The sequence below is a fragment of the Rhincodon typus genome, chromosome 28 (assembly GCF_021869965.1).
Source record: "Rhincodon typus isolate 14 chromosome 28, sRhiTyp1.1, whole genome shotgun sequence".
NCBI classification, from domain to species: domain Eukaryota; kingdom Metazoa; phylum Chordata; class Chondrichthyes; order Orectolobiformes; family Rhincodontidae; genus Rhincodon; species Rhincodon typus.
Window position 1 is genome coordinate 19,252,300 of NC_063359.1, and position 25,146 is coordinate 19,277,445.

At 38.6% G+C, this 25,146-nt stretch overlaps 1 protein-coding gene across 1 annotated transcript in view; it reads left to right on the forward strand.

Annotated features, from left to right (window-relative positions):
- The window catches only part of LOC109935977, a 36,910-nt gene that overhangs the window by 6,500 nt on the left and 5,264 nt on the right, over positions 1–25,146 (forward strand). Inside the window, exons 2-8 of the mRNA XM_048613362.1 lie at positions 492–841; positions 4,272–4,343; positions 10,394–10,477; positions 16,400–16,456; positions 19,368–19,424; positions 19,606–19,698; positions 21,171–21,314. Coding sequence (XP_048469319.1) covers positions 643–841; positions 4,272–4,343; positions 10,394–10,477; positions 16,400–16,456; positions 19,368–19,424; positions 19,606–19,698; positions 21,171–21,314 — 706 coding nt within the window. The 5' untranslated portion in view covers positions 492–642. The remainder of the gene's footprint in view (positions 1–491; positions 842–4,271; positions 4,344–10,393; positions 10,478–16,399; positions 16,457–19,367; positions 19,425–19,605; positions 19,699–21,170; positions 21,315–25,146) is intronic.

Here is a 25,146-nt window from a genome sequence, read left to right on the forward strand (position 1 = left end):
GTCCTCACTGAAGACTCAAAAGCCAACTAATGTGGAGAATTTGGTAAGATACTGCAAGGAAAGCTTGCTTGGTCTCGCAGCAAGAATCACTTCACCAATTCGCATGACTCACTTTTCCAAAACACCATAAGACTCACTGCGCAGTGTCAAATATCTTGTTGCATGAACAAATGTTGCTAAACATCTTTTTTATATAGGTGTCGTACTGTCTCTACACGCAAGCTCCTTTCATTTAGTTCTAAATGGGAAATTGAGTTAAAAATATTTAGGAGAAATAATTGTAGGAGTCATCTGAAATTTATGCAGATTTCCCATTCAAGTAAAGTATTTTGCTAGTAGTAATTAGAATGAATTATAGTTGACAAACCCATCCATATGTTTATTTCAAAGCCTTGTGATTTTTTGAGCTGTAGCTTAATGTGGAACCTGCTATGTTTCAACTATAAATATAATTAGAACTACAATGATTAATAGGTTTATTTTGTTTATAGGTGTTGTGGATATCAAAGAGACAAAAAGGACACATTAGGACATCAGAAAGAAAACAGAAAGAGAATTTCACAGCAAAAGTTGATACTTGTTTCTCTAACATGGCACTGTAAATGTGCCAATTGTGAGGAACTGCTGTGATTATTTGAAGTCATGAATTCTCAAGAGCCCCATCAAACAAGGAGCCAGGATACCCATCCCATAACAGGGGACGATTCTTTTGGAAGTAATGAGATTGCTTTTCTGGTGGGAGAAGATGGACAGCTGCATTCCCTTCAAGATGAGACCCATAAAGATTGGAATCCTGAGAACAGACTCGTACAGAAAAATGGGATCCAAAGTAATAGAAATGGTTTGTAAAACAGAACACTGACATGTAAATTTGTCTAAATACCAGTTTGATATTCTTTGTAATCCACTATGGTGTGGTGGCAAAAGCTTGTCCATGGCGTAGGCTGGGAAACACCAAGAAGATACAGTGTGTAATTGTGAACTGTTCACTTAATTTTAACTGGTGAAGATAACCTCTAGTGATGTATATATTATTGTTTAGTGATTAGGTGATTTGGCAGTGAAATAGTAATCGTTTACTTACTGCTTACTTATTCCATTTATGCAGTGAAATTTAGACCTAGTGGTACTTGTCCATACTATGCAATTACTTTTTAAATAGCTATTATTTTACTTTACAAGTAGTTGTTTTCCTGTATTCCTTCAAATGTACAGGAATCTATCATGATTTTACATTAAGGTCTGACAATATAGGAGGACATTTCCAAATGTTTGCTGCTTCAAAATAGCAGCTGTTTTATGAACAAGTAAAATACCAAGAGCAGGGAAAGTGACTGCCACTTATAGGTTGAAATTCCTTGGCCACTATTTAGTGGACTAGTCAGATCATTTACATCAAATTTCCAAATAGCTATTTTAAATGTTGTTAACAACTTATTTTGAACCAGGCTTGGCTGAGGCTTCCTATCTGACACATGAAGCCATCGTTCAAAATATAGGTAAGAATAATTGGAAGAGTTTTGCAAGAGCTACACTTCCAGTCAGACACTTTTTCTTTCTTTTATATGAATGCTGGAGAGAAATAATCACAGATTGGAGAAGTACTGCAATGTGAGTGATTGAATTCAGTCTGAGGCCAGGAGCCATGGCAATGAGTCTGTGGGATGGGGACTGGGAGGTTTGCAGGAAAACATTGGCTGGGTAGAGGAGTGAATGGTGGACACATGACGACCAGGCTGCCAAGGGCGAATGTGAGTCAGGAAGGCCAGCAGTCTATGGGAATGGTGGTGGAGTGAATTAGTGATAGATCGTGGCAGTGGGGCAGGAGAGAATGAGGGCCAGTGTTTGGGGAGGTGGGTGGGTGGGCGTGTGAGTGGGACGGAGTCAGAAACACACCCATCCTCCTCCTCGTACCCCTGGAAACACCCTAGACAATACAGGCTGAAAGACAACTCACTTCCGATTTCCCACTTTTGTCTGAACTCTGCAAAGACCAGCTCAGAATGTGACCTGCCAGAGGTGAACCAAGGTTACCCTTAGCCCAACTCCTAGGCTTGATCCTGGTCCTCATGGCCAGGGTGATGGGTCCTTGGGCCTAATTAGTTTCTCTCTCTATCTCTGTTGCTTAAGCAAAAAGACAAAAGAAGTTCCTAACAGTCATTTCTGCTGCTTGGAATGTTTTAATGGTCATTTTACTCATTAAATGATCAGTTTCTTGTTTTGGAATTCTTTTTCTGTTGAATTCATGGTTACTGATGTGGTAAGTCTTATCTTTTTGAAATCTGCTCACCGCCCCCTGAATGAGAAAGAAATTGAAATGTGTGCAGTGTTTGGGGAACTCTCTTTTACACATACATAGAAGTTGATTCAAATCTATTAAGATGTGCTTACAAATAATATACTGTTCAATCTCCGTCAGCTCCCCAGTCTCACGCTAGAGGGCTAACACTTGCTTTTACCTATTCAAATACTTTGTAACTTCTTATGTTTTCATATTACTAACTAGCTTTCTGTCAAACTCTTGATTATTTTTGAGTTATCAATATGATCATAGCCTTTACTGCCTCTGCTGGCTTTTGGGGATGATTCTGCTGTTCCCAGTCGCACATTCCCATAGACCCATTATTTGCTTCTTGTCCAACTACCATCTTCTTTTGCTTTGCAATGTCATCTCTTTTTATATAATAATTGCTCTAGTCTTCCATGAGATCACACGATTTCCCCTTTTATGTTCATCCTCCCCACTTTTTGGCTTGCTTAAAAAAACGTTTTTAAAATGTTTTCTATTTTTGACAGAAAATCTGAAATATTAACTGTTTCTCTCACCACAGATACAGCTCCACATACTGCATATTTATAATTTTTGTGTTTTTTTTTCCCAATTTCCAACAGCCGTTGTATTTGCTTTAGAGGCAGTGCATCTACAAACTCCAATTTTGATTGTCATAGGTGAACATGGATGGAATAGAAACTTTGCATGTATGTTAGTAAAACAACAACGTTTGCTCACATTTCTTGCCAGGTGATGAATTCCTACATTGAACACAGTTTTTAACACACGACCTACCAGTATAATTGCATAACCTGATCAAAGTGCTTACGATATCTACACCCCCCACCCAAAACAGTGAAAAGAATATGATCTAATGTCATAGGACATTTATTGAATTATATTGTTATGTTTATGCTAAAGATGTATTCAAAGGTTTCAGCTTTTTCTAAATTCTGATGCTTGGAGTCTATGTTTCAGCCAATACCATGACTTTGAAATAAAAACAATGCTGGAGAAATTCAGCATGTCTGGCAGCATGTTTGGAGAGAGGAAAGAGTATTGAAGTTTCAAATGTAATATGACTTCTTCAGAACACATGACTTTGAGCTCAGTTTAAATTTAAACTTAAGTTCATAATATATTCTGAGGGATGCATCAGTACCAAGAAAAGTTTAGATCTGAATATTGATGCAGGAATTTATAATAGAAATATGTGAGTTTAAAAATGGACACTGGATGATACTTGCATATATTTGCTGCTCCATTAATCTTCTGGTCTCTGACTCAATTTCTTCTGAAAACTGTGCTGAATTTTCATTGAATCCCACAGAAAACCAAATGTGAAAGTACACAGGGCTTTTAGCAGGGGTGCATCCATCATTTACAGCAGATATACATTGCCAGGTCGAGAAATATATTGAAATAATGGAGTGAATCTTGCAACTAGCAGATGCTATTGCATCTGAAAATGGGTGAAGCTGGTTTGAATTCACAGCCACTATCCTCAGGATAGCACTTCAGATTGTCAAGGAGGGTGTGCTATAGGCGATGACTGTGTGAAAGATGCAGTCGTTGTACAAATGAATAACGTTATCTCATGCTGGGTATATACATGCCACAATAAAGCTGCCTGGTCTTTCCTCTTATCAAGTGGTTGAGTGTTTCATATAATCTGCTGTACTTTAACTTGAGGTCTCTCGCAGAGAATTTGTAAACATTTATCTAGAGAACTTTTTTTAGTTTAAAAACATACATGATATGTATATGATAGGATGAAAAATCTAGACCAAAGCAAAGAGAGGCTACTCCTCATAAGAAGATGGAACAATTGGGAAGAGTTCTTGGGCATAAAACATGGCACTGATGCATTAAGCATAAAGTGATGGTTAATTACTTCAACTGAAGATAAGAACTTCTTGTTGAAAATACAAGTCTGGACTGCACAGTCCAATCTGTATTCTCCTTCATGAGAAACAAAGTGAAATTGTTTGTTTTACAGAATGTCACATCCTTACAACAACTAACTCATGTCAGCAGCATTATCAGAATAATGATTTGCAGCAGAACTCAGGTAAATATTGGTCTAAATTGTTCAGTGGAATGAAACAACTTGCATTTTAAAGCACATGTCACAATCTTTGAATGTCCAGAATGCTTCACAAATAATGAAAGGTGGTCACTGTTATTTATGTATGTAGCTTTTTCTAATAACTGGAATATTTAAAATCTCACTGAAATCTGTGGCTCAGTGTTGTTTGTCAATGATGCTCATATTTGAAGTAAACCTTGTTGTTGGGTCAAGCAATCTGTCTGGTCAGAATTTTGTCTTGAGCACCCTGCAGTAGTACGACAACTGATTGTAGTGTTCTGTACAAGGGATTCCCAGCATGAAGCTGTAATGGTGCCATCAACCTGTCAAAGAAACTAATTGTGTTCAAGAATTTGCACAAACAGGAAACAAAAAACAGAAAATGAAATCTTTTTTTAAAAGGAGATCAAAATTAAAGATCGGATCATATGCATTGGGTGTAGGTAGAAACTTAAAACGTCCCAAAAACATGTTTACAAACAAACTAGCTTAAAATCTATTAATTTAATCACTTAATCTCACTCCAAAATAAAAACTTTTCAGGGTGAGCTTGGTTGTTCAAATTTTTTCAACTCATCCACCAGTTAAAGACCTAGTTACACCTGATGTAAGAATTTCTAACAGTGCTGTGGGAATGGGAAAATAGAAGGTCTTCCTAACTTCAACAATTACATGTTCTGTGGGGACAGGTGTTCACGGTGCAGGATATGTCAAAACTGAGTGACAAACTGCAATTTCAGGATTTCTGTCCTAATTTTCATGAATCTTGTTGTGTGAAGTTGTAGACTGTTCTCCCTAAACATATCCTCCAAAATCTGGGCCCGAAGTCTTTAACTTAAATAGAAAAAATATGTTTTGCAAAAATTGGCCATGTACAATTTTAAATCATGTTTACCATTGTGTCATAAATTTCTTTGAGTTTTTTTTCCCAGGCTGACCAATCCAATGTTAATATTCCTGACTCTTTGGTGCTTGATTTTTAACAAATGTCAGGTGATAATTTCAGATGTCCCTTGGTTAACTTGGTTAACTGGGCTGGGAGATTGTGCTTCTGTTTAGTTTTGTTACTATCTGAAGGACTTTACAATAAAATATCCTCTGCTACCAATAAATGAGGATTCATACTGTTTCCAAAGACAGAGGTCCTGAATGTGAATCTTCCTACTCTGAAGATAGTAGGAAGCTATCAAGTTATATCAGAATGAAAATACTAGAAAAATTACACCTGTGCTTCCTGGGACTATTGCCATGGAATCAGATGGAGCCTTTTTAAAAAAAAAAGGGCTTTCCTAGCATGCAGGCAATGCTGGCTAATCCATCTGTTTTTTTTTGTTTAATTATTAAATTCAGGTTTCGCTACCTGCTGTGATGGGATTTGAAATCAAGTCCCCAAAGCATTAGCCTGAGCCTCCGGATTGCTAATCCAGTGACATTACTGCTGCGCTGTCACCTCTATCTACCTCTTAGCCTTAGAGTTAAGGGATAATATTTTCATTATTGTTTTATATGATAAACTCTAAATATAAAAGGAATAATCCAGAAGAAGTGGATCCAGTTATCCAATAACTCACTAAGTTTCCTTAGACAGCACCTTACAAATCCATGACCTCTGCCACTTAGAATGATGCTAGCAGCAGATGCATGGAAAAACCACCACCTTCAAATTCCTCTCTAAGCCATAAGCTAAGTAGATTTCGAAATATATCACCATTGCTTCACTATCACGGAGTCAAAATTCTGTAGCTCCCTTTCTAACAGCACCAGAGTATGCTGTACACCACATGGACTGCTGCTTCCCAAGATATTAACGAACTGGAGTTGAATGTAACTTCTCTGGATTTGAGAGCCAACGATTCCACTCCTGATCACTAGCCAATGATCTGAGATGGAAGGCAGATGTATGAATGTTGAGGAGTGATACATGGTTATTATGACCATGATGTTTTACATTGTTAATAAGTGTTGGGTCCCTCAGTCTAAGCTCAAGCAAAACCAATGGCCACTGGATAAGATGCAGATGTTAGCCAACATCGGTGGAACGTTAGCACAGAAAAATGTAATCCAATCAGAAGAGAAGTGGATTTATTTCATCAGGCTCAGTTCGGTGTTCTGTGGTATACAGGTTTACAACTAATTTGGTATCAAGCTTTGTATAAGTTCCATGTCAAGTTGAATGAAGAGTTAATAAAGGGGATCTACCCATTTAGCAATGATGCCCTGATATAATTTCACATCATATCTGAGCACATGTGGTGATAATGATGAACACTGGGCATTCCTATTTTATCAGCCGTGATATTATACAATAGCAGGACAGGCTTGAGGGCTGAATGGCCTCTTGCTCCTGTTTATTATGTTCTTATATGACCAAAGCTGTAAATCAGGAGCCTATGGAAGTGTGTAGACCTCTGTGGAAATTGCTTGCGAAGTTTAAACTTCTGATGGACAATTTTCCTGCTCCCTGGGACCCTCTGTGAATGTCTCAAAGACTTTAAAGACAGAGATCTGGAGGGGGGGAGGGGAGAAAAAGTCTGTATCATTAACCAGAAAATATTAGGTGGTTTAAAATGGGAAATGACCAGTGGGTTTGCAAGCAAAAGCCTCGGTTTTAAGATCTGCAGCAATAATGGCTGCCGTGATTAGAAAGTAGAACAACCTTGCCATTTCAGCCTCGCCTGAGAGGTGTTGACAATTTTCAAGCCTTGAAGTGGGGTTATAGTGGAAAGAAGTGTGGAAGCGCTGGTGTAAAACCTGGTCTAACACCTACGTAGCTCCACAACCGACTCAACTCCGCCTACTCCCACACCCCACCTAAAAGATTGGCACTCATCATATGGCAGTCAATAAATGGGGGTGTGTTCTCTCTTTCCCAACTCCACTCTGCCTCAGTGGTGTTCTGCAGGGCTGCTGCACATTTCTTTGACAGGTGACATAGGAAGATCCTGGAAGAAATGCTCAACAGTATTGGGTGCTGTACGCAAACATGCTTCTATGTGCACAGCATTGCAGCTGCTTGAAAGATTCAGATCCCTGAGTCTGCAGAATCCAGTCTGATTATTAACTGATAGCAGAATCCCAAGAATCAAAATCTGATGATCATAAGAGTAGTATGATTGGTTTCGGCACGCTGGATTATTTCTAGTCATTCTCACCTGTGGTGATGAAAAATGCCCAGTAAATATCTGACTCCACCCGCTGTGAAAAATGGGAGGAGAAGGACAGCTAAGGCTAAGTGCTGAAAATATGCACTTGCTCTGTACAATATGGAGAAAATGTACTTTGGAGAACTGCAAATAAAAGGCTGAGGAGTGCAACTAATTGAATAATGTTTTTCAATGAAAATATTTCTAAATTTAAGAACCCAGTAAATTTACTGACTTGTTTGAACAGGTGCAAGTTAATTTCCATATTTGAAATTGGTTTTGATTTTTGACATCAAAAATGCTCGATACATACTCTAAGATACCACAGTATCATTATCTTATTACTAAAGTACGATCTGTGCCATATTTCAGTCCAATATGAAACATAATGTTTTAGTAAATAATTCTACATAGTTGGATCAATCCATAGCAGATAATTCTTTTAAAATAGTGTGCCTGTGTCAAGTATGTTATTTTAAAGAATTGGGAGGTTTTCTAAATTGAAGATGATTTTACACTTCATTAAAGGGAAAGAGTTGGCTGGAACTAATGTAAGTTTAATGTAGTCTTTCTTAGTATGATTTATTCCAGTAATTACAGTAGAAATTAAAATGCACCTTTCAAAGGGAAAAGGAACTTGCAGGCCAAGATGATGCCAATAATTGTGGAATGATGTTGCTGTAGCATTCATCTCTGAAATATTTGCAAACTACTGTCTTCAGCACTTCACATTGAATGAAAAGTTATTTAGATTTGGCACAAAACATGTTATTCTGGAGTGCAATTTTTTTTTCTAAAAAAAATTTAGCAACTTAGTGTTGTTGAGTTTTCCAATTGTAGCTTGCAGGTCAAAAAAAACCCATCAAGTTTGGCTGCTTTCTCCTATCTGATCCTGGTATACTAAGGTTTTGGTCTGATAAAAATGTAGCATCAAAAATCCTACTCCTGATTATGGATCATTGTTTCTTCTCATTGCCAATTTTGTTCTCAATGGAAGATAACCACTGCCAAGTTAAAAGTTCAAAAATCACCTTTCCTTCATGACTAGTCTGCCAAGTCTTTGAAGAACCCCAGTTAGGAGATGCAGAGATTCAAAAGGTGCTGATTGCTCTGGGTATGGGATGCATTTGCATCAGAAATTATGACTGTTTAACTTGGAATACACCTGTAAATCAGTCTCCATTAAATTCTCTGCAAACAGAAAACTGTCAGAACTCGGGATGTATGGCAGTTGACCAAAAGACACCAGTGAAAGAATCTGGACCAGTTCTGTGGTCAGGTACAGTGAGAAGCTGATAAACCATTGAATTAATACCGCCAAACGTTTCCTCGTGCAGCCTTTGGAACAGATCTGTACCTGCATTTCTAATTTCGAGTGTACCTTTAGGTCAGGTCCTAATTCTGTTTGGTATTGAAGGTTTAGTGTCAGTTTGATGTTCTTGCAGTACAAAAGCTTTGTGTTTTGTATTAAATAAACTTGCATTGTAAGTGCCCTTTGGTTACAATTATGATATTTATAATATTCTTGGGATCGTGTCTCTAAATTTAGGATAAATTAAGGAGTGGGTCAAGTGACCTGTTCTGAAGTCTGGGTGGTCTGATTGTTAGAGATTAAAGGAGGTCCTGATTGTTTAAAGGGAGAAAGGTGTACTGTTTTAAGGATAACGATAGCTTGTGTGCTAGCAGTTGTTAGACTAAGACCCTCCAAAGTCCCAGAAGGGTATTGAAAATATCAGGTTGGTAACCGTTATACTTTAAACTGTTCAAAATGAAAGAGATTTGGTGGTCTCAAAGATAATTAATCAGCTTTTGTACCTGGATACAAGGCCAATGTGATTCATCTTGCCATAGAAATGGGTTTTGAGAGAGAGAGAGAGGATTTCTAAGATATTCTGTGAAAACTCTCGGATTCAGGTAGTCTGCTAGAGTCTGAACGTGTGTGTGGCAGAAGGGTGAATGTGTTTATGGTTCTATACACCAAAATGTGGGTCAAAGTGCATTCAGAAATTGAAAAGACCAAATTCATGAAGACTTAAGATGGGGATAGAAGATTCATCTAGCTTTTGCTAGAGGGAGGACCTTCAGTAATACCATGAAAGATTGTTTTGGGATTACAAGTTACCAGGCTGAGAAAGAAAAGGAACAGAATTAAACTTTGAGGACCTAGAAATTATTATGGATTGATTCTGGAAGAATTGAATGTCATCTTAAAGGACAGTGTGATGTTTACCCATGAAGTGGTTAATTCCGTTTGCTCAAAAAAGAATAATAATACTCCATTCTGTCATTTAAAATACTTGTTCTAATGCCATTCCTCAAAATAAGAACAACAAAATGGTCCTCATGAAGTGCCTTGATCATTACTTATCAAACTGGAAGGATCCGTTGTAGTGGCAGGATGAATGCCCTCCCTTCTACATGGAGAATGCTGAATGTGATTTATGTATTGTGGAAACTCTGTGTCCAAAGGGGAGGGCTGGGAGACATCCTGGAGCTTATGATAGTAATGACATTAAGCTATCATCCTTGTCACAATCAATCTCATCGATCAAGAAATGTGCACAATGCTGGTTTTTAGAATATAAATGGTGGGAAATGTATTGCAGTTTAGAAATAACCAATATTTTTTATGATATTTTGTGCATGCTCTAGAATGGATTGCAGTTTATTTTAATCATATTGTCTCTTGCAAGTAATTCTAAATTGCCTGCTGCTTGCCAATTCACTGCATTACAGGATGCCCCAAAAGAGGACAATCAAATTCAAAACCATCAATCAGGTTAAAAACGAGCTTTTGATTGTAATTTGCTGTCCACCCTTATTCACTGTTAAAATGTTTCCCATTTTTTTAGATTACTTCAATAATTCAGAAACCTGTTTCCTTTCTAGATGACATGGTTTGTAACATTTGTGGTAAAAAGTACAAGTATATGTCTAGCTTCTGGAAGCACAGAAGAGATCATGAAACAAAAGGTGAGCAGTCGGATACATCCTAATGCAATGCACTTTAATTGGATGCACTGTTTCAATGTAAGGTGGAGGCCTCTTAGCACCTTCCATGTCTGGTGACAGAAATAAATTATTCTTACTCGTACTTCGAAGGCTTCCTGTGACCATTGAAAGGGAGAAAGCGAGTGAGGTTTCTACAAAACACAAAGGGGAAATTGAAAGAATTGTGAAGAAATGTGTGAAGGGACTATCACGATCTCGGCTAAATTTGCATAATCTGTCACTCAGGCCTGATCGGCTACCTTACACAGGAAAAGCTGGAAATAGAAATAGAAAGTGCCGGTGACTGTTCAGTGAATCAGGCTGCGTTGTTGAAAACTGAGAATCTTTCAGGTTTATGGCCTCTCATCAGAACTGGAAGATGTTAAGTTCTTCTCTAAAGCTTTTATTATACAATCAATTTCATTCAAATAGAAAATGTTTTCACTCTCAGTAATGTGGGAAGCATTGCAATCTGTGTATGATTTGAAAGCCATTTGAACAGTTAAAAGCATTTACGGCAACTTGAATCTAGAGAGACCCTCTAACACAGGAGCCACTTCAAGAAACCACTTGCAGTTGGACCTCATCGCAGTCTCAAGCCAGACATGGATATGTGTTGAATACCATAACAGATCAGAGTGACTGCCTCAACTTTAAAGCAGATTTTGGCATTAAAGAGCTTGACAGAACTAGAGTTAATCAAGGGGCTCAAAGGAAATTTACACTGACTGGTGGTATACCTTGTTCAAAGGTATACCAAGAGGACAGTCAAATGAATGAATAATAAAAAGAAATCACGGCTCCAGTGTCACAAAAGTGTCCTTGGTTAATGTATCTTAAGCTGTTTTATCAATTGCCTTTCCTGCCAGACAATGTGAAGAGTGAGGTTATTTGCTCACAATTCTACAACATTTAATATTCACCGATCCTTGGATAGTGAAGCAGGCTATGCTGTACTATAGCGGCTGGATATTATTTAGGCTTGGGTTGACAAGCAGTGTGTTTTATGTATGCCATACAAGTGCTGGATACTTATCATGTCAGATAAGAGCAAGCCCTTGATCTTTACTGGCATCACCATCATGAAATCCACCACTAAACATATCTTAGGGTGGTGGGGTGTGAGTGGAAAGTCAGTAAACAGATCTTGAATTGGACTAGCCATGTCAAGGCTGAAGCTACGAGAACAGCGTGGAGAGTGGATACTATACAATGAGTGGATCATCTACTAAACTCTCATTTTTGTATTCTTTCATCCACAAATTGTCGTGGAATGCTCAGCACTTACATATGTGCTCAAGAATTTCAGTATTGTTGATTATACTAGTTCTCATTAAATTTCACTTCAGATAACAGAAATAAAATGCTCAGAGAAGTTTATCAATGTTTTAATAGTACTGGAGAAGTCAAATTTGAAGAACAGATTGATTATGATGAGCTTCTCTTACCCTGAGTCTATTCTGAGTACTGTGGCTAGTTCAACAATGCCAATGTTTGTGCAAGTTGCATTAATTGATGTTTTTAATCGAGGATACCATAGTGTCATTCCTCATATTTTCAATAAAGAAGATCTATTTATATCCACTTCCCTTTTTTCCATTGGGAACTCCTGTTTCGTATCCTACCTCTGCACTAGGGTTCTTGTGAGTGGTCGTACTCCTACCTCTGGGTCAGAAGGTCTGGGTTCAAGTTCCACCCCACCCAGACATGTGTGATAACATCTCTGATTTAAAAGAAAAGGCATGTCAGAGGTAGAAAATCAATTAACACAAAAACAACCCAATTAAGAAAACTGATGCTCACATATAAGATGCATCTTAGTTATTGCATTTAGTTTGCACAAAAAACCCAATTAACAATAGTGTACTGCAAGATTGTGACCTTCACTTTAACTTTAATTCTTATTAACTTCAGTTGAGAAAGCCAATTGAAAGGTTTATCAGTCCTGACAAGACCATTTCAAGAATAAGTATGTTTTCAAAAATTTCACAATTTATTGTTTGATAAAACTTACAAAAGAAAATAGAATGAAAACAGTGGATTCAGTCGGCTCACAGTGGAATATTAGCTTGCAATTTCTGGCTGATTAAGCACATGTCTCTTGTTCTCTTCTGGAAATTTTCCTTCTGTCTTCAGTCTTTTTACTGTGCTCCAAACCACTAAGAGTCACCGTTAATCAACCCTTGAGAGTCACTGCATGACCAAAGGTATCCTGAATTTGCCAATTGGATAGCACATGATCAATCTAAACAGTGTCTGACAGATGCCTGATTTGTTTCTGTAAAAGTGATGATTATCCCCTACCACCTCCTGATTTGTTCCTTGAAATGTCAATCACATATGCTATAACAGCTTACCCCTCGTAGCTTACCAACTTCAAAGATCTCTGCCCAGCTGCTGTGGCACTAATTGAATAATTGTCTTGAGAATATTCCAAAGCCTACCAATATTTTTTTTAGTTAAAAGAATCATTAGCGACTCCACAATAACTGTTGATACCTGAAACATGTTAAGTGAAGTTGCTTTACAAAAACCATACAGACTTCTTTTATTCTCCAAAAATAAGCAAGAATCATACCTTATTACCATACTAAAGTGACAGAGAACTATTGCAAGATACAGCAAAATGCATAAAGCTTAAAATCACCATAAAAAGCTAAAATAAGTTACAAAACTAAAGTATTTTAAAACATAACTCTGTCCTTGCGTAAAAGCTTTATACCTCAAAGCATTTTCCAATTTAGTTTGACTTGTTAGTTTGACTTTACACTAGCTTGAGCCACAAAAACAACCATAAAAACATCAAGTTTTTGATTTTATTTTTGACCTGAGCCACATTGGCTGTTCTTCCTTACAGAAAGCATTTTGCAACCAATCACGTTCGAGCAGAAAATAATTTAATTCCTCACTTAATGAAGTCAAAATTATTGAAAAATAATTCAATCCAACAGTACCTATACCAATTAAAGCATAAACTAAGCTATGTGGTTAGTTCACCCAAGCAAAACTGAAGTGTGAATGTCAATGGCTGTCATTTCAAAAGGACATTTTTACTTCAGAAATTCATGGACCCCATCTTGAATGTTACGTGAAATAATACAGCAGTGTACTGGCTTGGTTACCAAAACGGCACCTGCTAACACCACCATCCAGTCAACCTGGTTGACCAGCATAGTGCTCAATGCCCATCCCATGGAACTGATACTGCTGTACTATCTAAATGATGAACTATATAAGTTCCCAGGGTCTTGTTTATAAAAAAAAACCACATCACTCACCCCTTGAGCTTCTACTGTAAAGAAAGACAATGTTGGAGAACACCATCATTTCAAATTCATACTCTATCCTTGGAATGTATTTTGTGAGGTCACATCTTGGAATTCCATGCCAGACAGTATTGATGGTTGTAACCATTATACTGAATTAAGCTGAAAGCTCACCATGACCTCCTTGTATTGACCAGAGATGGATAGGAGAAGTAGCTGTCAAAAAGCTTTAAGGAGTGAGTGAGAGGAGAAATTTTCGCTGTTTGAGGAAACATTTGAAACTCTGGATAGTGTGCAAACCAGAAGGTTTCAGGCAGTTGAATTTGGAGTTGAAGTTGGAGCAGAGTAAGTCTGTGGGAATGGGATGTGCGTTGGATCAAATGCAAAGATCATTTAAAAGGAAGAGCTCTCTTCTTTGGGATGGTTTTTTGAATTTGGTTCATGAAACTACTGCATGGCCAATACTGGTGTTTTGGCTTATCTAGTTTGATTGACATTTTGCAACAAAGCCATAAAATTACCTTCTCAAATCCCTGTCTAACAGTAACTTTGGATGTTTTAGTATTATAGATTACATACCTAGCTTTTATTTTTAATTTATTAATGTTGAACTTGGGTAAATCTAATTTCAAGAAGTAGTATATACCACTGTGCACTACCGAAGGATGGCAAATCAGTTCCAGTTTTATAATTGCAAAAATGAAATTGGGTTTCAGAGTTGCTATATGTACAGAAAAATATATGAATTAAGATCAGGAGTAGGCAACCTGACCCTCTGACTCTGCTGCAATGAAGAATAAAATCATGACTGATAACTCCACATTCCTGTTTGCTCTGATAACCTTTCACCCCCTTGTTTTATCAAGAATTGTTTACCGCTCCCTTAAAAATGTTCAAAGACTCTGTTTCTACTACCTTTTGAGGAAGAGTTTCAAAGACTCATGGCCTTCTCTGCGAAACAAATTCTCATCTCTTTTTGAAATGGGTGACCTATTATTTTTAAACAGTGACTCCCTGGTTGTAGTTTTTCTACAACTACCCGTCAAGACCCTTCTGGATCTTGTGTGTTCCAACCAAGTCACTACTTAATGTTCTAAACTCCAGCAGATATAATTCTAGCCCATTCAACCTGTCCTCTTAAGACAATGTGCCCATTCCAGGTGGTGGTCGATTAAGCCTTCTCTGAACCGCTTCTAATGCATTTACATCTCTCCTTAAACAAAGTGACCTATGTTATACACAGTTCTCCAGATGTGCTTTCAGCAATACCTTGTATAACCAAAACATAACCTCTTTGATTTTGTATTCAATTATTTCAGTGATTCTTTGCTGTTCTTTATATTCTGTCCAATCCTATGACCTGCCACCCATCTTTATGCAATTAAATGCTTTCATCCTCTCATAATTGCCTTTATTAATTTTAAAATACTAGTCTTGGTTGTTAATTGAATCTATAGAAATTTGATTTTATCCGTACATGGGATGAAGGTATCACTAGGCCAGCATTTATTGTCAGCCAATTTGCTGAGCAAAGGGATTCATGTGTAGTCCAGACCAATTTAGGATTGCAGATTTCCTTCCCAAAAAAAAATTTAGTGAATGAGGCAGGCTTTTACAACAATTGACAGTGGTTACATGGTCACCACTGGACTATCTTTTTGTTCTTAACTGAACTCAAATTTCACCGTCTGCCATCGTGAATTTGATCCTGTGTTCTCAGAACATTTGCCTAAGGCATTGGATTATCAGTCCAGTGACATCACCACTATGCACCAGCTCTCCTTAAAGTGGTTCATATACCAATACCATAATCCACCAACACTGAAGGAGTACTGCACTTTCAGAAGACCCATTTATGGATGAGATGTTAAACTGAAGCTGTGAGGTGCAGCGGCTATTCTTGGTATCCTAGCCAATAGTTATCCCTCAATCAACACTAGAAAACCAGATTGTCTCGTCATTATTACAGTGCTGTTTGTGGCAGCTTGCTGTGTTCAAATAGTTGCCACGTTGCAGTAGTGACTACACTTTATTCTCTGTGAAGTGCATCAAGACATCTGCTTGTGAAAAGCATGAAATAAGGGCCAAGTCTTTTTTTGTGCTCCAGCACACTTCTGTTATTTTCACTGCATCAACCTCTCAACAATATTTATCATTAAAAGGGGAAAACAATTTAAAGAAAAGCTGTTTAGGAGAACAAGAAATTTTATATTCTCCAAGATGATTTTCTCATTGATGTACAACCAATAAATCAAGTTCTGAGAGCTGAACTGTTCATCAGTTTCCTAGAGATTAGAATCAATTCAAATTGATTGGATCATAGTTAGCCAGAAGTGTTGAATATATTTTCAACTATTCAAAAGGATATTTCTGAAGTTTAATTAAAGAATTATTTGTGATTTTACCATAAAGTAACACGATAGCAGAAATCTTCCTCTTGCCTGAGAATAACTGAAAGGCTGTCCAGTTCTGATTTGTACTTTGTACCCATTATTAGCATAGGTAAAATTCATTTGTTGGAACTGCCTGAATGCTGAATTTGATGAAATATTGCACCTAAATGTAATACAGACTGTGTTAATCCCATAGAACTAAAATGATTTAGGCAATTTTAATTGTTGAAATTTTTTTTCTGTAGGAGAATTTGTTGCTGCTTTCAGCTCTATCCCTAATGCTGCTAGTAAAAGTATCAGAGGTAAGGTTGCTGGAGATTTAGAGTCTTCTTGAAATAATTACTTTTAACTACCTTTGTAAGCCTATACATTTCGGTGTGACCTTTATCAATAAGAATGTGATGGGAAAGGCCCAATCATTTAAAGACGACTGAAATCACCAAAATGAAACATTTCCAAATTGTTCCTGTTGCAAATAATGATCAATAACTTCAAATATATTTCTGATACCATTTTTCATCAAATCACAGATTTCATGGGTGCCTCATTGAAACAATTAATGGTGTGGCTGAAGTTGTCAGGCATTTCATTTGCAAAGAACATCATTTTCGGTGAATAGTGAAAAACAATGTTTGGACACTGTTAAGAGAGGATTATGCATATGAAGCATTCTGCTTCTGCAGGCTATTATGTGGAACATTGTTCAGGCATAATAAATACATTAAAAATACTATCGGCAGTATCTTAATCTTAAATTGTGCAAACTCCTTCCTTGTGCATTTAAAAGTGCAGACCAAAGAAAGACCTCTAAATTTCTGTGTGCAGTGCAAAACAGATCTATTTGCTTGAATACCAAAATAATTGTATTTTATTCATTGATGGTGCAGGAACATTGCTGGCTAGGCCAGCATTTAATGCCTATCCCTGATTGCTCTTGACAAAGTGGTGGTAAGCTTCCTTCTTAAAAGGCTGCAGTCATTAGCGTGTAGGGCTGCCACCATGCTAGTGGGAGAGAGTTCCAGAATTTTGACTTCATTGCCGTTCTTTCACTGTCATTTAGGTTGAGATTTTCAACTCCTTCAAGTGGCATGAGCAGTGGCAAGAAATGCAAAGTCAAAATCACAATGCTGAGAAAATAAATTCTGGGATTTTCCTCTCAATGTTTAAATGATGAGTTCAGAATCTCACTAATGAGTAGCGACTACATTATTTCAATACATTTGATTCTCATTATTAGTTGAATTTCCCCATTTCTATGCAGCTTCCAATTCTGTACGAATTCCTGACATGGATGTCAGAGCAGTAATTTGGCAGCAACAGCTCACTGCTGGCTTTTCTGGGTTTTCGTCCAACAGTTGTCTTCACCAGAATGTTCCTGCATACTTAATGGATATCATCCACCTCCACCCTCCGCCACACAAGTTGGCAGTGGCAGGTGACCAACCTCACCACATCACTGTGCCTGCCCTGTTAGCACTCACTGATTTAGACCTATCTTAACAAGTTGTGGGTCGATGAGACTCTATGTCACAGAGAGCTGTGGGGAAAAGTCCTTGTGTCTGTTATGAGATAGATTCTTGATCTGTAGGGGAATTAAGGGTTACGGGGAAAAGATAGGAAAATGGATGTGAAGAATATTAGATCAGCAACTATTCTATTCAATGGCAGAGCAGGCTCGAGGGGCTGAATAGCCTACTCCTCTTCTTGTTTCTTATGGTCTTGTGCTCTTATACCTGGATGTTCATTACATCTCGAATATGGCACACCTCAGTACCCACTTACAGTATTATTCTATGCTTCACTGCTGCACTTTGAGTCACACCCACACCTGTCATTGCAAGGCTACTACAAGAACACTGTGCACACAGGGACAGAGCCAGCTCATGGATTGGACCGAGCTATGTCTCAGCATTACTTGCACGCTCTCTTAATGCTCTCTCACTAGTGCCTACCTGGATATTCACTGCATCCCCAGTTTCCCTTGTCTTTTTGTACTTTGTCTCCTCAGCCTGACCTTAAAGTCTCACAGTACTTCTGTTTCACATTGCTGTTTAGCATAGGCACAAAGCCAGGCAGCTTACCATGGTTATTAGCACTGGTCAGTCAAGGGGGTAGACATGTTGCTGTATGACAGATTGCTGTCAGTCTCATACGTACAGCATGTGCCAGCAGCCTAAATGGCAAACACATTGCTTGTGCATCAACCAAATGGTCATGTTTCGAAGTCGAAGTGGAGTAGTGTTCAGTCAAGTCAAGGGGGCTGCCATCAATCTGGATGTATGCGATGGTTCCGCACTGAATGATGATAAGATGCTTGGCTGCAGTGAGCATTGGGGAAAGAATAGCAGTGATGTAGAGGGTTGTAAGAGGGACTAAGGGTGATCTAAGGACAGGTGACCTGTATGGCCCAGTGCTTTAATCAGTGACTGGGGTAGGAATGTTCAGGTATAAGTGCAAGGAAGCGTCAGCTGTGACACTTCTGTAAGAGAAGCATTGGTTTGTGACAACTGTGCCGCTACATTAACAGTGAGGGCAACTCTGAACTGTTAGCACTTGACTGGGTATATGGCTATGGTTCGAACAAACGCTTTGTGAAACTCAATGAAACTGACACATAGCTGATTTCTGGTAAGATGCAGTCTTTAGTATCTTTCAGAATCAGGTATATGTGTTAATGAAATAGTAACAAGGATCGGGTATCAAGTAGAATCAAGGCACGGTGGCTCAGTGGTTAGCACTACTGCCTCACAGCGCCAGGGAACCAGGTTTGATTCCACCCTCGGGTGACTGTCTGTTGGGAGTTTGCACATTCTCCCCGTGTCTGCGTGGGTTTCCACCTGGTGTTCCGGTTTCCTCCCACAGTCCAAGGATGTGCCGGTTAGGGGGTTTGGCCATGCTAAATTGTCCATAGTGTAGTGTTCAGAGACATGTAGATTACTTGTGTTAGCTATGGGAAATGCAGGGTTACAGGGTGGGGGAATGGATCTGTGTGGAGTCCTCTTCAGAGGGTTGGTGTGGACTTGTTGGGTCAAAGGGCCTGTTCCCACACTAGGGATTCTTTGATTCTATGTTATAATCTAAAGCATCAAATAATCACAGATTGTGATTCACTGATTTATTAATTGCCTTTAAAATATTATTGAGAAAAAGTTGGAATGTAAACAAAATCATGCAACCTTTGCAAATTAACTGTTTATATTTACTTATTAACAGGAATGCTGTTTTCTTCTGCTCCCAGTATAAAAGCTTTGATTTCACAGAAACTCTTTGGTAAGTTGCTAAGAGTTCTATTTTACCATATGTTAATCTTCACTAGAATACACAAAGAGGAAGTGTTGAATTTCTTTTTATAGTAATTTGACCTTATACAGTGAAATTTCCTGGTACTAATACTTATCGATTTATTTTTTCTCATCTATTTAAATCTCATTTTTCCATGTATTTGTTTTAGATAGATCTGGCAAATTATGTCCTCAAAGTGAAATTAATCCAGAGTCAGAATTCAAGCCAATTATGATGAAGATGGAAAAAGCTAGTCCTGCCAGTAAGCATCATAAACTGAAACTACATTTCAGTAAACCATAGCTTGGACACTCTGGATTTTTTTCCACAATCTGCATCAAATGTGTACTATCTTTATATCAGTTCAGGAAGGCAACAATTTCTTAAAACTCTTCTCTCTACACAATTCACCACATGATCCTTCAACACCGTGCCTCCGTTGTCTGACTTAGCTCAGTACATGTACCTTCAGCCTTTCCTATTAAACTGTAGCAGGTAGTAGTATATTTTCCACCCCAGCACCATTATCTCTAGAAGCATACATTTGTCATTAATATCTACCACCCCACCAACCAACCAACTTCTTCAACTGCAAGCTCCCCCCTCATGAAAACCAAAGGTCGTTTTCCTCATATCCAGCTAGCCTGGACACCTTCATTTTTCTCCCACTAAACATTTGAAATTTCAAGAAAGTTATCAGCTTCACCAATTCCATCACCCTTCTCCAGCCTTCAGGGTGAACCAAATCATTTGTAGTGTCAGGATATTAACTGACCTTGAGCAGAACTTATGGGCCCATACTTTTATCTGTAGTCTAATTCTCCTCCATCCTGCCTCAGCTTGCTGAAATTCTCATCCATACAATTATCATTAAAAAAAATGTAATACTGTTCTAGCTAATCTCCTAACTTCCATTCAGCTCATTCAATTGTTGCTGTCACTTGTCCCACATCCAGTGTTGTTCATCAAAAGCTTTCAATCATTGCTGACCTTCATTTGCTCTTCGACATCTCAGTGTAAAGTTTTGATCTTTATGTTGGAACCTCATTGATTTCATCGCCTCAATATCTTTAACCTCCCCAAGTTCTACAACCACACATTCCAAGTCCCCAGTTCTGTACACTCTGGCTCTAGGATATTATTCCCCCTCACTTCCTTTGCCTCACCATGGGAAGTAAACCTTTGATTGTCTAGATCCCAAGCTTTGAAACTCTATCTCCTACCTCCTCCAAGATTACCCTTAAAACCAAGTTTAATCACCTTGTCAAATATCTCCTGGCACAGGATCTATTTTTCACCGATTTCAAATCTGATGTTTCTAAGAAATTTTATCATGTCAAATGGTAATGAGAAAATGCAAGATATTGTCATTGCTCCAAACAGTAATTTAGTAGTTTTTATAATGTGGACATTTTTTCAATACAATGTGTTTTAAATTTTCATTTAAGTTGCTTTTTGAAATTAGTCTTTAATCAGAGCGCAACACAAATTCTGGAAACACTGATCACATGGCATCTGTGCAAGAGAACAGATAAGATTAGCATTTCAGGAGACAACACTGGTGAACAATAAGCAGACCTATGCTGGAGGAAAAATACATCACAGCAAAAATGAGCAAGCTGTAAAGAGCAAGTGCCACTTCTGTGAAAGGTTTACATCTGAAATGTTAATTGTTTGTTTTCACTACAGATGCTGCATCTCCTGATTATTTCCATGTTTCTTGTTTTCTTCCAGACTATCATCTGCAACAGTTTGATTTCTGCTCATACAGAAATCAGTCTCTTTCAGATTCATGGCAAGAGAAATTTCACAACAAAGGATGCAGTTCTGTGGCCATCAGGCCATCAGTTCTAAAGACAGAGGAAGCTGTTCCCTATTGTAAGTGCTATAAAATAAATAGTTTCTCTTCTGTAGCCATTGGCATTGATTTTAAAAAGATGACATTAAAAATCTATTTTGGATTACTTGAGTAGCATAAATCCTGATGCAATATAAGGTAATTGGCGAATCATCTTGTGCTGTACTTTTGGCTTTGAAACTTAAGCTACAGCTTTTTGACTCATCTCAGTTACTTTCGGCACTTGTCCCAAAACCTTTAAAATTGCAACAGACCTATAAGTTAACAGTAACTTACCACTTGTGCCTAGTGATCCCAGGTCTCAATTACTTTTCCACTGCACATTTCTGAGGCTGCAGCTTCCCTCAGTGACAATGACCACAGTTGTATCCATCTTTCTTCCACAAATCAAAAAGCACAATGGCCTTTTTTACCCCCTGGTTGCACTTTCTTTTGCATGAGTACTCAACTAAATCTTTCAAAGGGAACTGAATGGATTGACTAGCACAAGGCAACATCTTTTTATAAAAAGTACAAATGTGTAATTTTGAGTAGTGCATAGTACCCAACAGTGTTTGATTAAGGCCAGTTCTGTGCTTATTAAATTTAGTCTGAGTATCTTTGCAATTGGATCATTCTTCAGCAAACACAGAATTAGTGCATTTCATTCCAGAAAAATACTCCTTAGTGTATAAGCTCAGAATGATAGCCTTGCAAATCTTGTAGCTTCTTGGAAAAAAAACGCATAAAGCTTTGTGCCATAAATCAATGTGACTGTTTACACCCCCAACAATACCTAATAGGATTCTTAATATGAGCTTGAAGAGGCTAGTTTAAACCAGACTCAGCTAGCTGCACATTTACAGTTGCCAAAGTCAGCGTTGGCTGCGATAATGAAAATTCATGATCCAGAATAAATTTGATGTTTTGCAATTTGATGTTTTGCCTTGCACTTTTCTAAAACTGTTGTAAAACTATTCTCTGTGGAGAAATTATGCAAGATGTCATTCGATTGAGGAAAAATGCCATCTGTTATTATAAAGTACCTGTAGTAGCCATCCAATAAATGAGAAAAAGTCTAATTATTTTTTCCCCAAGGACAGTAGTGATTGAAATAAGTGAAAATATTTATCACATTGCTGCTTGTGGGAGCTTACTATGCACAAATTGACTGCCACATTTTCTACAATGCAACAATAACCAGATTTCAAAGGCAGTTATAGGCTGTAAAGTACTTTGGGACATCCTGATGTCACCAAAGATGCTATAGACATGCCAGTTTTCTTTCTACCAGAATAGAATTGCTTATTTTTAAAGATAGTCCTTTGGAAGGAAGTAAAAAGGTAGCAACTTACTACTTAGAGGACCCGCTGCACAGATGAAAATGAATGATTATTTTAAAAACCGAAAGAACTGCGGATGGTGTAAATCAGAAGCAAGAACAGAAATTGCTGGAAAAGCTCAGCCGGTCTGGCAGCATCTGTCGAGAGAAATCAGAGTTAACTTTTCGGGTTGAGTGACCCTTCCTCAGTTCATCTAGCAATTTCCGTTTTTGTTTGTGAATGATTATTTGCTATGTGGCTAGAATATGATGAAGGACTTTTCCTAATTTCTCCTGAACATTCTTCATTCTGCTGGAAATTTCATTGTAGAATTAGACAAGAATATGCTCAAATAATAAACTCACTTATAAACTCATTATTAATAAACTCATCAAGCTCAGCGTGAAATTAGGGAAGTCTTGCTAAAGCAGAGTAAGCATTAGTCTGACCACAGCTGGAATACTGTGAACAGTTTTGGTCCCTTTATCTAAGGAATAAAGTCAGAAGTCACATGATACCAGGATATAGTCCAACAGGTTTATTTGAAATCGCACAAACTTTTGGAGCACAGCCCCTTTGTCAGGTACAGTCAGAGAGCAAAGCACACAGACCCAGAGTTTACAGGCAGAGAGATCAAAGGCAGAGAGATCAAAAGATCATACAAATATTGTGAGTGGAGTGTCAGATGATAAGCCTCTGCAGGTGACCAACAGTGCTGATGGCGAGTAAAGTGTAAACAGCTGAATAACCAGCAAAGCGAAGACCTATAATCCGAATAAGTGCGGCAGAGAGATAATTACAAAAATTAAAAATAAGGTGGTGCTGGAGACAAACTATATGAGTGGAATCGCATGCTAAATTCAAAACTGTATAAACTAATTAAGATAGAGAGATCATAACAACTTATCAAGGTGATGCTGTCAAAACAGGACAGTAAGGAAGATTTTACAGATACAGAATAGTGTGGTGAGGTCACCTGTAGTGCAACATGAACCAAGTTCATAGTTGAGGCTGTCTTCATGGGTGTGGAACTTGGCTACCAGTTTCTGCTGGGCGATTCTGCGTTGTTGTTTATCTTGTAGGCCGCCTTGTAGGAGGCATACCCGAAGTTCAGAGGCTAAATGTCCTTGAAAGCTGAAGTGTTCCCCAACTGGGAGGGAACATTCCTGTCTGGCAATTGTTGCACAGTGTTCATTCATCTGTTGTTGTAGCATCTGCATGGTCTCGCCAATATACCATGGCTCGGGGCATCCTTGCCTGCAGCATATGAGACAGACAACATTGGCCGAGTCACATGAGTATCTGCCATGTATGTGGTGGGTGTGTTCCCACATGTAATGGTAGTGTCAGAGTCGATGATCTGACATGGCCTGCAGCGGTTGCCATGGCAGGGGTGTGTGGTCGATGTTATCCTGAAGGCTGGGTAGTTCGCTGTGAACAATGGCCTGTTTAAGATTTGGTGGTTGTTTGAAGGCAAGAAGTGGAGGCATAGGGAAGATCTTGACAAGATGCTCATCGTCATTGATGACATTTTGAAGGCTGCGAAGAACTCTGGAAGGCCGCTGTTCCAGGGTCGACATGTATGCACAAGACGTCAGGAGATGCGTTAACACCAGATTCATCAGCCACGCTCATAAGGAAGCGCAGAACATCACCCAAGCAGAATGCAATGCCACCCATGCTCTCAAGACCAATCACAACATTGTCATCAAACTAGCAGACAAAGGCGGATCCATCGTCATACAGAATAGAACGGATTACTGCAAGGAAGTATACAGACAACTGAACAACCAGGAACACTACAGACAACTATCTGCCGATCTGACCAAAGAACACACCCATCAACTCAACAGACTGATCAAGACTTTTGATCCAGACCTTCAGAATATCCTGTGTGCTCTTGTCCTGCATACTTCTCATGTAGGGGTCTTCCACACTCTTCCAAAGATACACAAAGCCAGCATACCCGGACATCCCATCGTATCAGGCAGTGGGGCCCTGTGTGAGAATCTCTCTGGCTATGTCAAGGGTATCTTGAAACCCATTGTACAAGGAAGCTCCCCCACCTTCTCTCGCGACACTACAGATTTCTAACAGAAACTCCGCACCCATGGAGCAGTCAAACCAGGAACATTCCTCGTCACAATAGATGTTTCGGCACTCTACACCATCATCCCCCATGACGACGGCATGGCTGCAACAGCCTCAGTACTCAATACCAACAACTGCCAATTTCCAGACACCATCCTACAACTCATCTGCTTCGTCCTTGAGCTCGTCTTCACCTTTGACAACCAGTTCTTCATCCAGACGCAAAGAACAGCCATCGGGCCCAAATATGCACCCCAGTATGTGAACATTTTCACACATAATTTCGAGTAGGACTTGGTTGCGCAGGGCCTCCGACCAATGTTAAACACCAGATGCATTGACGACATTTGCTTCCTTTGGACTCATGGCGAGGAATCACTGAAACAACTATATAGCGATATCAACACATTTCATCCCACCATCTGACTTATCATAGACTACATTCTGGGACACACACATC